The sequence below is a fragment of the Gopherus flavomarginatus genome, chromosome 5 (assembly GCF_025201925.1).
Source record: "Gopherus flavomarginatus isolate rGopFla2 chromosome 5, rGopFla2.mat.asm, whole genome shotgun sequence".
NCBI lineage: Eukaryota > Metazoa > Chordata > Testudines > Testudinidae > Gopherus > Gopherus flavomarginatus.
Genome location: NC_066621.1, coordinates 127,461,547 through 127,474,983, shown reverse-complemented (window position 1 = coordinate 127,474,983; position 13,437 = coordinate 127,461,547). Strand labels below are relative to the sequence as shown.

The following is a 13,437-nucleotide window of genomic DNA, read 5'->3' as shown; positions in this document are numbered from 1 at the left end:
GTAGGTAGGTAAGTGCATGACATGTGCATGCATATACATACACTATTTTCACACTGGTTACAATGATTCTGAAATACTGTTGTGGTTAATTCTCTCCTGCACTATAAAAGGCTTTTATTCCCACGTTATTGACTTGAGTTCTTTTACAGACTATGTATTAATACTTTATTTAAATGAGTCACTCAGTGAAACATGTATATGTTAGCACAAAAGTCTCTGCAGAATAATTTTTTTGAAAACTAGTGTGGTTTTTATTTATGACATTTTATCAGAACCTTGCTAATGGTGCAAATGTAACAATAGGCATCTGTTTTTCATTTCACTCAATTTTATGTAGTAGTAGTCACACAGAAAGAGAGAAAAAAGTAATGAACAGAAATGGTGTGTTGCTTTCTTTAGACTGTGCATCCAAAGATGGAGGAGATGGGGGTGGATTGTTAACTGATATAGCAGAAGTTGCTATAGCTTAATCTTCCTGAAAAGTATGTTTTTGTTTTTTTAATTTGTGTTTGGATTTGCATCTAGGGAACTTCTTTGTAGCCTAGTAATTTATGCTAAAAGAGAGCCACCGTGGCTTAACAACCATGTAAAAGAAGCAGTGAGAGATAAAAAGACTTCCTTTAAAAAGTAGAAGTCAAATCCTGGTGAGGCAAATAGCAAGGAGCACAAACACTGCCAGCTTAATTAAGTGCAAGAGTGTAATGAGAAAAGCTAAAGAGGAGTTTGAAGAACGGCTAGCCAAAAACTCCAAAGGTAATAACAAAATGTTTTTTAAGTACATCAGAAGCAGGAAGCCTGCTAAACAACCAGTGGGGCCGCTTGATGATCGAAATACAAAAGGAGCGCTTAAAGACGATAAAGTCATTGCGGAGAAACTAAATGTATTCTTTGCTTCAGTCTTCACGGCTGAGGATGTCGGAGATTCCGAAACCTGAGCTGGCTTTTGTAGGTGACAAATCTGAGGAACTGTCACAGATTGAAGTGTCACTAGAGGAAGTTTTGGAATTAATTGATAAACTCAACATTAACAAGTCACCGGGACCAGATGGCATTCACCCAAGAGTTCTGAAAGAACGCAAATGTGAAGTTGCAGAGCTATTAACTAAGGTTTGTAACCTGTCCTTTAAATCGTCTTCGGTACCCAGTGACTGGAAGTTAGTTAATGTAACGCCAATATTTAAAAAGGGCTCTAGAGTTGATCCCAGCAATTACAGACCAGTAAGTCTAACATCAGTACCGGGCAAATTAGTCGAAACAATAGTTAAGAATAAAATTGTCAGACACATAGAAAAACATAAACTATAGAGCAACAGTCAGCATGGTTTCTGTAAAGGGAAATCTTGTCTTACTAATCTATTAGAGTTCTTTGAAGAGTCAACAAACATGTAGACAAGGGGGATCCAGTGGACATAGTGTACTTAGATTTCCAGAATGCCTTTGACAAGGTCCCTCACCAAAGGCTCTTATTTAAATTAAGCTGTCATGGGATAAAAGGGAAGGTCCTTTCATGGATTGAGAACTGGTTAAAAGACAGGGAACAAAGAGTAGGAATTAATGGTAAATTCTCAGAATGGAGAGGGGTAACTAGTGGTGTTCCCCAAGGGTCAGTCCTAGGACCAATCCTATTCAATTTATTCATAAATGATCTGGAGAAAGGGGTAAACAGTGAGGTGGCAAAGTTTGCAGATGATACTTAACTACTCAAGATAGTTAAGACCAAAGCAGATTGTGAAGAACTTCAAAAAGATCTCACAAAACTAAGTGATTGGGCAACAAAATGACAAATGAAATTTAATGTGGATAAATGTAAAGTAATGCACATTGGAAAAAAGAACCCCAACTATACATACAATATGATGGGGGCTAATTTAGCTACAACGAGTCAGGAAAAAGATCTTTTGGTAATCATGGATAATTCTCTGAAGATGTCCACGCAGTGCGCGAAGGCGGTCAAAAAAGCAAACAGGATGTTAGGAATCATTAAAAAGGGGATAGAGAATAAGACTGAGAATATATTATTGCCTTTATATAAATCCATGGTACGCCCACATCTCGAATACTGTGTACAGATGTGGTCTCCTCATCTCAAAAAAGATATTCTAGCACTAGAAAAGGTTCAGAAAAGGGCAACTAAAATGATTAGGGGTTTGGAGAGGGTCCCATACAAGGAAAGATTAAAGAGGCTAGGCCTCTTCAGCTTGGAAAAGAAGAGGCAATGGGGGGATATGATAGAGGTATATAAAATCATGAGTGATGTGGAGAAAGTGGGTAAGGAAAAGTTATTTACTTATTCCCATAATACAGGAACTAGGGGTCACCAAATGAAATTAATAGGTAGCAGGTTTAAAACAAATAAAAGGAAGTTCTTCTTCACACAGTGTACAGTCAACTTGTGGAACTCCTTACCTGAGGAGGTTGAGAAGGCTGGAACTATAACAGTGTTTAAAAGGGAACTGGATAAATTCATGGTGGCTAAGTCCATAAATAACTATTAGCCAGGAATGGTAAAGAATGGTGTCCCTAGCCTCTTTTCATCAGAGGATGGAGATGGATGGCAGGAGAGAGATCACTTGATCATTGCCTGTTAGGTTCACTCTCTCTGGGGCACCTGGCATTGGCCACTGTTGGTAGACAGATACTGGGCTAGATGGACCTTTGGTCTGACCCAGTACAGCTGTTCTTATGTTCTTATGTTCCATGGTGCTTGTTTCAAGATGAGTTTACAATGTAATAAATATATGTCTGGGTTTGTTGGGGGGGGGGGGCAGGGAAGGAGTTATTTAGTTGTTGGGTTTTTTTTAAAAGCTTCGGTGCACTTTTTTGCAGCCCATGTTATGACTTTATTATAAAGATCCTTTAACATATGCTTTTTTCTTCTTCCATCTAGAATGCTACAACTCATCTTTTCATTTTAAAGATATTTTTCCCCCTAGAGTTTGTGCGTTAAAATGCTCTCCATGCCTAAGCTCTATCAACATACCTGAGATTTCTAGTTTATAATAAAAGCTTATATTGTATTTAATGCCTTTCATTCTGAAGGTTGCCCAAGTACAATTATTTAAGCATCACTACATACAGGTGCCTTTTTTAGGGCACCAACTTACACAAATCACATTGCACAGCTACGGAGAAAGGGGAATATTTGGCAAATAGAGTAACCTCTACTATTAATAAAGTGCAGTGGCTTTTTAGTGTTCACACAGGATCTGTTTGTTTTTTTTAAAGACTCCTCCAAAATACCTCCACACACTAAGTTGCATAATACTCTGTTTTTCTATGTCAGAAAGCTGAAAGTCTAAGTCAACCTGCATGCAGATCTCTTATTTCCTTAAACTCTTTGGCTGGAACTCTTGTCATAAGTCCTGTTTGTTTCTCATGAAGTACCCTGTGTGCTGTAGCTGCTGTTAGTTATGTAGGTAGTGTTCTATGAGGAATAATTAGATACAGTGTAACAGATTGTTTAGAGATCACAATGCATTAGGACACTCGTTTTCTTGACCTGTTAAGGTTGTAACAAACTGAATTTTGGTGGAGAGGGAAAAAATCCTCAAATGTTGGTCTCTGAGTAGGGCAGCTATGGAAGCACTACAAGTTCTGAGTCAGCACTTTACACAATTTCTTTTTAAATCCTCCCGCAAAACACAAATCTGTGTGAAATACTCTGTATGGACTGGAACTTACTCAAACTAGATGATTGCGAGACCCACTGTAGCAGCTTGTTGTATGATTTACACCTGTCTCCAGGTCATCCTCATCTTAGCTACATCAACCTCCTCATCTCTTGACTTAACAAATGCAATCTTGCCCTGCTTATTTGCACTTAGGACACTGCTGCAAACATCATTTCCCTATCTCATTGCTTTGACCATGTTCACCCCTCTCTGTACATCCCTTCACTGCCTCCCCTTTCTCAGTCTCATCAAACACAAACTACTTGTCTTCACTTTCCAGGCCCTTCGCTGCTTACATCTGTCTGATCTCTCATCTGTTGTAGGCTGTCAAGATGGTGACTCCTGCCTCCACTCTGAAAATGATGCCAGCCTTCATTGCCAACTTGTTTAATTTTCAATCTGGCACCTTTGTGCTTTCTCCTTTGCTGACCCTCGCGCTTGCAAGGAGCTCCCCATAAATATTTGCCAAGAAAATTCATCATCTAACTTCATTATCCATAATCCCACCTTAAAATTGTGTACCAAAAACTTAACTGTTAGGCCACTGCTGTGTCAGTATCACTGCCCATTGTCTCACTGTTTCCTAGTGCTTCCTCATCTGTTGGAATCCACTGTTGTCTCCTGCCTTGTGCTTATATTGTAAACTCCCCAGGGCAGACCCCCTTTTTTGTTCTGTGTTTATACAGTGCCTTTCACAGTGGAGTCCCGGTCCATAACTGGAGCCCTATGCACTACCTCAACTAATAAATAAATAAATAATAACTAATAAAATAAGTCTCTTAAGATCATGGCTCTTGTCCAGCCTCCTAAACTTACTGTCCATATCAATAGAAGTTATATTCTTGGTAATGTGATTATTAACGATGATACAATGCGATGTCACTTGATGCATGGCATTCTTTGTGGAAGTAATATTCCTATGAAAATACAGAAACAGTACAGTATTTGGCTAAGCCTTTTTTATTCTACTGCTTTTAAACTGGGAAAGTGGGTTGTTCGGATTAAATGCTTGGCTGTAAAGTATATTGTTTTCCAGTAGTAGATGCCTTTTCAAAAACCCAATGGATATTTGTTGCATTGTGAATTCAGTAAAAAAAATTTTTTGACTTTTTTCCCCCATGCTGCCTTTCTTTCTCTAAATTAGCGTGTGAGTGAGCGTGAGGCTGGAGGGCTAGGCTGAGGAATGTTTTCTTGTGAATCAAATGTGAATCTTAAATCAACTTATCAAATATGAGAATGTTGGATCCTGTTTTAAAGTCAAAACATGACAAAGTTGATACCACATTAAAAGGAGAGGTCGTCATTAAAATAGTAACTTGAAAATGGGTAAATGTAAATAAGATTTTTTTTACACTTATTTCTTGTTATCTTTAGCACATCAGGTCCACCCATTTGGCCAGGAAGCACCTTTTTCAAGAGAAATGGAGCCCTTCTACAAGGTAGGGCATAGATATATATGCATCTCCTGAGTAATTATTCTTATTAACGTATTTTCACAGTGATCATAATTTTCATAATATTCTTTTTGGGGAAGAAGTTCAAAGTGACTTTGTGGTTTTATTTGCATTGTACCTGATTCCTTTTATTTCAGCTCTCTTTAAATCCTGGTTTCATGAAAATAGCAAATTATTACTCAAAAGTGATATTGACTGTGAAAATTGCTGCTTTCTGCTTCCTCAGATTGATTTGCTTATTGTAAATTATAACAATTTTTTCTTGAGTGAAATTGAGAGTACACAGCAGAAAATGTCCAAGGAACAATTTCAACTGTGTTGATGAAGCAAAATTCTTCCCTGAAAAAGAGAGAGACTTTATTTTACTTCCTAGCATGCATTATCTAATTGTGCTGATGCCAAGATGTCTCTTCGGGTGGCCATGTGTCAACACCACAGTGGGGAAAATAATTAGATGATTTGTATAAAAGAAAACCCCCCAAGTTAAAATGTGTTTATTCTTCTTTATATTTGTATAGGACTTTGGAATTATTCTTTGTTTTTATTTCAGTGTGACATACAATAAATTAAAACTACGTTGTTTGGGGAGTTTAATAGGTATTAGGGAAAGGTTTTCAGAGAGTTCTATTAGATTTTTATTCTTCAGAAAGAGTATTTTTGTTTTTGTGTCTGTGTACTTATAACTTCCCTCATAATTAGTGTTTCTTGGGAACATTAAAAGAAAACTCTGTCCCCAAATTATGTCAGTTTGTTTATTTGTGGAAATAACTTGCAGACTTTTCATAAGACTCTTCTGTTCTGGAACAAACAAGTTATAACTTTTGTATTGAGATCAGCCTGTGAAATGTATCAATTCTGGGATCTTATTCCTCAGCGCTTGAAAGTTTTATGCAGGTAGCTTCCATTATAAATGAAGGTACTCCTACACTGTAAAATGTCCCAGAGATCAAGAGGAGATTTAACATTGAGGTCAATGGCTCACATAATTATATATATATATATAAACATAGTCACAAAATAGAAAAGAATGGAATGTGGCAGCTCTCCTCCCCACATGGTAATAAACTATTGCAGTTCAACAGAGAATATTTTTTAGCTAGTTTTCTGCATATTTCTAAAGCCTTGCATCTTCATTTTTTTTTCTATTGTCTTTGTTATAGTGTGTTCTGATGTATTTAATTGGAAGCTTGGGACTGTTCATTACTTCTGGGAGACAGTACAGCTTACAGAAATTGGATCCTTTAATTTTTTGTAAGGACAATATGGATTTGATGTCCTCATAGTCACACAACCATACTGGAAGGAATGGGGTGGGAGGAGGGAGCGGGGGGGGGGGGATTGTCTAATATGCTAGAAAAGTTTCTGCTTCACTCTTCAGGGCTTGTCTGTGGTTGAGTAAGCTGTTCGGATGTATCCCTAATACTATTTTTTCTGTTGTTACCTAAGAAAATTAGAGATACTGTCAAGTTTGGATGGCACAAATGTTGACCTCCCTTTTCTTATATTACAAGATGGTTATGAAGTCAATATAGCTATTTTGCATTCCCCACGCCTCAGCAGATATTCCAGCCCTTTGTCATTGCAAAAACAGGCAACTGCCTATTGAATAACCAATTGACTAGCAAAGCTTTCAGTAGGGCTGGTATTCAGCATAGCCACATCAAATGGAACAAGTTAGCCAATATTCTGTCCCAAACCCATACACCACTACAGGATGGGGTAGGGGGTGGGGGAAGGGAGCGAGGGGACAAAGTATCTATCTGAGACGTTTCCCTTAATACTTTATGCTCCAGTCTGAAATATTGCAGACGAGTCAAAAATTCCTTCAGATCTCTGGCTTTATTTTTAAAAATGGGTGCTTATATCTGTATATCTCAGCAAGTAGCAAGAAAACATTCCTGCTGCTGCTACAGGTGATCATTCAAGTCTAATCTTGATGTAAATGGGGTCGGTGGGTGGAGGGGGATTTCGGATGAGGAAAAGAGAGGCTACAGTGAAGCCCTGCACACAGATAGCATTTTAAAACCCCTTACTCTGCCAATCCCTATCCATTTTCTTGGAAACAGGAGAACCAGACATTCACATGTGAAATTAACTCAACTGCTAGTTTCTGCCTATGCTTCTGTTTCCAAGGAATCATACTTTTGATTGGGAAAAGTAAGATAACAGGAAGGGTTTTTAAAATACCTTTCATGATAAGCATCTAGTTAAATACAGAATGTTCATTCGGTATTACAGAGGGTAGTCTGAAATGACTGCCCCAAAGTTTAGTAAACAAAACTTGTTAGGCACTGGGTACATTCCACTTCATTTGCACTATTAAAGGAAAGTGTCCTTGGTTTTGAGGGGCTAAAGAAAGGATAACTCCACTGTGTTACTAGCTCTTCTTAGCTGAGAGAGACTGACATCTCTTCCTGTTTCCATCCATGTTTTACTTCAGTGATTTGGCAAAGCAATTTTAACCATTATAAAGTCTCCCAAGGGAAAGTGGTGACTGAGAAACCTGTTATCTGCGGACATCAAAATAGGGAAAGAAGAAGAAATAACAGAAGTTAAATGGAGTGTGGTTGTCCTATAGTCATTATGTCTTTGATGTAAAAAGAACAGAGGATTAATCCTGTTCTGGCTTTCTTCCCTGCCCCTTGTCCAAGAGCGTTAGTTCATCTCCCAAAATTGATATGAGGTGTCCCTTCTCCATTTAACTTCCCTGGGAATAAGATGGCTGCATCAGTTTCTTCTTTGGGGAGCTCTGTATTATCTGATTCCTGACTTTGCTCTACAACCTGGGGCCAAAGAAAATGAAAGAATGAACTTTTTTTATTTTTCCTATTGTCAAGGCCCCGCCGCAGCCACTTCTTAAAAAGCTGCCTTTTTCCCCCACTGTATTGGAGTACTATGGTCATCATTAAGGCTAAGATTTAGTCATGGGTATTTTTAGTAAAAGTCATGGACTGGTCATGGGCAATAAACAAAAATTCACAGCCTGTCACCTGTCCATAACTTTTACTAAAAATGCCCATGACTAAATCTGAGTTACACTGGGTCGCAGCTGCACTGGGGGTGTCCTGAGGCCAGCCCCATGGGCTGCTGCTCTGGGGGCCCCCAGGGCCACTGAGCAGCGGCCAGTACAGGTGCCCCCGGGGCTGCCTGAGCAGCTGGTTGGGGGGCGGCTCCAGCAGCATCTGGTGTGGCAGCTATGGGGTCAGCCACACAACTACTGCAGCTGCGGAATTTCACAGAGGTTGCGGAAAGTCACAGAATCTATGACTTCTGCAGCCTCCGTGACAAACTTGCAGAATTAGTCATGATGCCCATTTGCTCTCCCTTCCCCACGTGAACTCCTGTGCAGATTCTAAAACCATTTTCATAGTACACAGGACCTTTTCCCTCATCTAAATTTCTAAACTCACTGCAAAAACTTCCCTAATGAAGCCCTCTAGGGCTATTTTGCTGGATTTCCAGAATTTGTAGGTTGTTTGCTTTCTTAGCTCAGTTTTCCTGTTCCTGTGTTTCATTACACATGTTGATTTTGTTCCAAATCATCAACTTTCTCTTTTCAAAGCTTCGTCTGTTTTTTCTTTATCCAGCCGTTTTTAATCCATCTTTATTAAAACAACTTTCCACTTTAGTTTAGAGAAATTAGTGATTTCTTCCTATCATCTATTTTATGTGGAAAAGGTCCTGTTCTTGTCTGGGACATTTGTGCCAGGTGAGAATGGTGACGTCACACGTAGCAAGGGTTTGAGGCTGGTGAATGGTGTTTCAACAAAGTCAGCTATATCTCTCTGCTGTGTACTTGGACGTTCTCAGTTCATGTCCCAATTTCAGGAGCACAAGTGTAAAGAGGTCAAGTTACTTGCCAATCCATGGCTTAAGCATTGCCACTATACTGTATTTGCGCTCACCTCATGTGCTCTCTGTCCACCATTGCCAATGCAAAACCTTGGCTCCAAATACTTCAAAGAATAAAATGAAAATAAGGCTTCAACTTATTCCTCTCAGCTATAGTTAGCAGTGATGTAGGAATACTGACCTGCAGATTCCAGCTGCTGGCTAACTACCTGTCTCTAAGATGTACAAGGACTGAGATAAAATTACTCCTGTTCTTTTTGTGGATACAGAGTAACACGGCTGCTACTCTGAAACCTGAGATAAAGTTAAAAATCTACTGTAGCCAGAAATCTCAACTTTTTAAAGTTCCCTTTCATTTTGAAATACTATAGTTCAAACTTTTTTAAATGACCCACTCTTTCTTAATTGCCCTCAGTTATAAAAACAAAGAAGCTACTTAGGCATCTGCTGCAGGGTTTTATTAAAAAGTTGTATATTTTCAGAATGTTTTATAAAATTTGAACACCTTTCATGTCTTCCCATATTAGCTATGTGCTATTTAAGTAGTGAAGCAATACACCCGGCTGGTTATCAGGTATAACAACATTCTTTGTTACATAATCTAATTTCTGAAGTCTGTACTAGGAAGATTTTCTCCCCCAGTTCTGTTCAGCATAATGGTATTTGAAAGTCACTACCTGTAAGTACACAATAAAGTCTTGGTGTGTTTTGGATTTAAGTGAATCAGTGCTCTCGTGATCTTGAAAATGCCTGTCTTTGGGCCTCCTGTGTTCAATCAATAGGACTGCAGTATTCAAGCAAACTGAAGTTAGCCTGACTTATCTCTGAAGTCACAATCCTTTTTCCATTCTTCCCCGCCCAGCAAAGGGGGGACAAATCTCATCTTCGTCTCTCCTCACAGCAATGAAGTAGAGATGGGAAGTCCATGTGCCTTCTTTTGATGTCACTTTCCTAGTAGTGAGGCAAGAAAAAGATGGAAGGATGTTCCCAATGGCTTGTCTAGACATACAAATTGCATTGCTTTAACTATATTAGTATACTTAGAGGTATAACCTCCTTTCCCCCTGTGTAGCTGCAATTACAACAGTTTAAAAGTGCTTTATACTTGGTATAGTATGCGTTCTGAAAATCTAAGTACACTATATCCACTGGATCACCCTTGTCCACAAGCTTGTTGACCCCCTCAAAGAATTCTAGTAGATTGTGTGATTTCTTTAGCAAAATAGTTAAGACATTGCAATCTCCTAGTATGGATGAACTGATATATCGGTACAAATGCTTTTTCTGTAGATATTCTCATTAAAATAGGTATTCATAGAGAGGATGGGAATCTAACGTGGTCCAACATTTGCTGTCAATACAAGCTGCTTGACCAGGCCTTTTCTTTGAGAGATTTCAGCAGTTAATTCTCATTACTTTCAAGATGGGAGCCAGTTAATAGTACACTTTCAAAGAGGATCACAAATCTCTCAAGTTGACTAAAAACTTAAAATGCTTTATATTCCAATTGCCGGTCACCGCTACCAAATACCGAAGGGTCACCATTGGTCCATTGGGCTTCCAGGCCAGATATAAGCAGATAAACTGACTAAGTGGATATTGTTGCCACCACACTGATAAATAGGGAAGAAACTCTCAGATGAGTTTTGCAGTTGAAATTTGTGGGCCTCATAACTCCAAAAACGAATTTGCAGGTAAGAAGATCCCATACTCTCTTGTCATCTGAAGATTTGAGCGGCTAACACAGCTGAATGCTTATTGCTGTTAAATGAGTTTGAGTTGGATCTACTGAGGAAAATAAATAAAATGTAAATAATGTGCCTTAATTTGTAGTGTATTTCAAACAGGTCAGTTGTAATTAAAAAAGAGAGTTCTCCCTGAAGGACTTGGACTGTTGTGCCAGTTTCTCTGTAGAGTGTCTTGGGCAAGAAATCTAATCATAAAAAGCAGCAATGTTGTTCATTCTTTATTAAATGTAGCTTTTTTCACTTGAAGGTTGGAATAGGCTTGCTACTACCAGATGCATGTTTAGAGGTTGATTTGTTCCTTGCATCAAATAAGGATTGGTTTATGCTAAGAGGTTCATGCCTCTGAGATCCCAGTTCAGTTCACCCGTATATTTTTCCAACAGAACAGCAACTTACTTTTCCATTTTGCCAGGTTTGCTCTTTTATACTTTTGCCTGTCATTTTTAGTCAGTTGAAGCTATGGTAACATTTATGCTTTGATACTTCTTTAAAGATGTTTCTGTTGTTCTTGACTTGCCCCTTTTGTCTACCAACCTGAAGTAACCAGTTGAGGTGTTACACCCCTTGTTATAATAAATAACTTTTTAGACACATCACATTCTTATTTAGATTGGGATTTTTTATTTCTTTGATTGTAAAGGGTCACTGACAATCTCTTCAGTTGTTTCCTTTAAGGGAGATAAATCACATACGGTGTCTGTAGAGCCTGAATATTTGAATAGCCTATTATTTATTATTAGCCTGATGTAGGTTTGCAAAGGTGTCACTGAAGGCATAAAATGAAGTCAGTGGAGTTTCACAAGTGTCACCAAGGATGTAATTTGAGGTGCAGAAACCTCTCTTATGGGGGGAGATGGGAAGAATCCAGCTGGACTGGCAGAATCCAGGGGCTGTTTGTGGACTGGAAGTTGGGGGTGGGAGGGTGCAGAGGTGAGTGAGTAAAATTTTCCCAGTCTGAGCAAATTTGATATTGACATCAGAGTGATATATGGGACCCTGCAATGACTCTTTTACAGTGTCACTTTTTTTAGGATGGTGATCTACTTTAACTTGGTTGTACAATACACATATTGTATTCTTGTTCTTTTTTTTCCTAGTCAGATCTATAACATAATATATTACTGTTTATGTCATTAAAGTGCATACAGCTACACTAAGTTACCATTGCTGTTGAAGCCTTGTATAGACAAGCGTTTCTCAAATGCGGCCACCATGGCCACATGCGACCACCAGGGGACTTTTCTTGTGGCCACAGCCTCCTGGGCTGTGATGTGGTGGGGGGGGCACAAAGTAGCAGTCCTTTCCCCTCCCTGTTGCTCCTGGATGCACCACCTTGGTATTGGTTGCTGGGGCCGCCAGCAGGGGTTGGACCCTGCCCCCTTCTGGAGACACTCGGCGCGCAATGCTGGAGGAGCACGCAGTCAGTGAATTTTCCACCTTCCCAGCGGTGATGGGGATCAGGCTTTGGGCTTCAGCCCTGGGGTGGTGGGGCACCAGGTTCTGTTCACATGGCTTCAGGCTCCGTCCCCAGGTCTCGGCCATGGGGCTTTGGACTCCTGGGCATGGGGTTTTAGGCTCCAGCCCCATGCTGCCTCCCCTGATCCCACTATCCAGGGCTTAATTTGTCCCCAGGTTTGTAAGGGTTGAGTAAGACTGCTGTGGAAAGTGATACTTTTATGTTTGTTAATATCACTTTTCACAACAGACTTAGTAGCTAGCAACTAATAAATTACAATTATTTGGGCTTGTATAAGCACACATTTTTTTCCCTAAAGCTAATTAAGTATTTTAGGAAAAAGCATGAGAGTGGCCACCAGCCAGAGTTGGTGGCTGCACTCTGAGGCCACCAAAAATTTTGTCCTGAGAACCCCTGGTATAGGCTTAGGTACCTGCATTGCCCATTACTGGAATATCTGAGTATCTCAACATTAAAAATAGCATTTTTATGTTATAAAATACAAAAAAGCAAAACAAGGTGATAATCTGATGTTAATACAGCATGACTGTTGCGCAGTTGTATTTTCTGATTCGTGACATTTTTTAAGTAACATTTAATTTCTGCCTTGCTTTGTTAGTGTTTAAAACTTGATTTGCCTATATTATAGATCTATGATGGTATTGTTATTAGGAGTCTTAGTAGGACAAATGAATTTGGATATTTCGTAACAGTGTGGCTTGCAGGTATCCAATGGAAAAACATGAAAGTATCCACTTGTAAATGAGTCAAGGTAAAGTTTACTGTCTTAGTTTACTTTCCTTGGCAACTAAAGGGTGTGGTTGAGTAATTCCGGGCAGGGCTTTCTACAGTACAAATGTTAGGTAGGGTGTGTATGTGTATGTCGTCATTTGCCTAGTGTGAGCTGCTGGATTAAGTGTAATAGCAAAAAGGGGAGGGGGTTGGGGTGCACAGGTGTGCAGGGTGCATCAGGGAGCTCAAGGTAGGGGGATGGGATGCAGGAGGGGTGCGGGATGTATGAGGGGGCTTAGAGCAGGGAGTTGGGGTGCAGGAGGGGTGCGAGGTGCAGACGGGGGCTCAAGGCAGGGAGTTGGGGGGCAAGGTGCAGGCAGGGTTCAGGTTCCGGTCTGGCACTGCTTATCTAAAGCGGCCCCGGGATGGCAGCAGCATGCACCAGGGCCAGGGCAGGCTCTCTGCACGCCTGTCCTGGCCCTGGCCCCGTGCCACTCCAGGAAGTGCTGCAGCCCCTGGGGTAG

General features: G+C 39.9%; 1 protein-coding gene across 8 annotated transcripts in view; it reads left to right on the top strand.

Moving 5' to 3' along the window:
* The window catches only part of FOXN3 (forkhead box N3), a 325,004-nt gene that overhangs the window by 215,770 nt on the left and 95,797 nt on the right, over positions 1-13,437 (top strand). For all 8 annotated transcript variants that reach the window (XM_050953291.1, XM_050953294.1, XM_050953293.1 and 5 more), the window contains exon 4: positions 5,046-5,110. In XM_050953291.1, the coding sequence (XP_050809248.1) occupies positions 5,046-5,110 (65 nt within the window). The remainder of the gene's footprint in view (positions 1-5,045; positions 5,111-13,437) is intronic.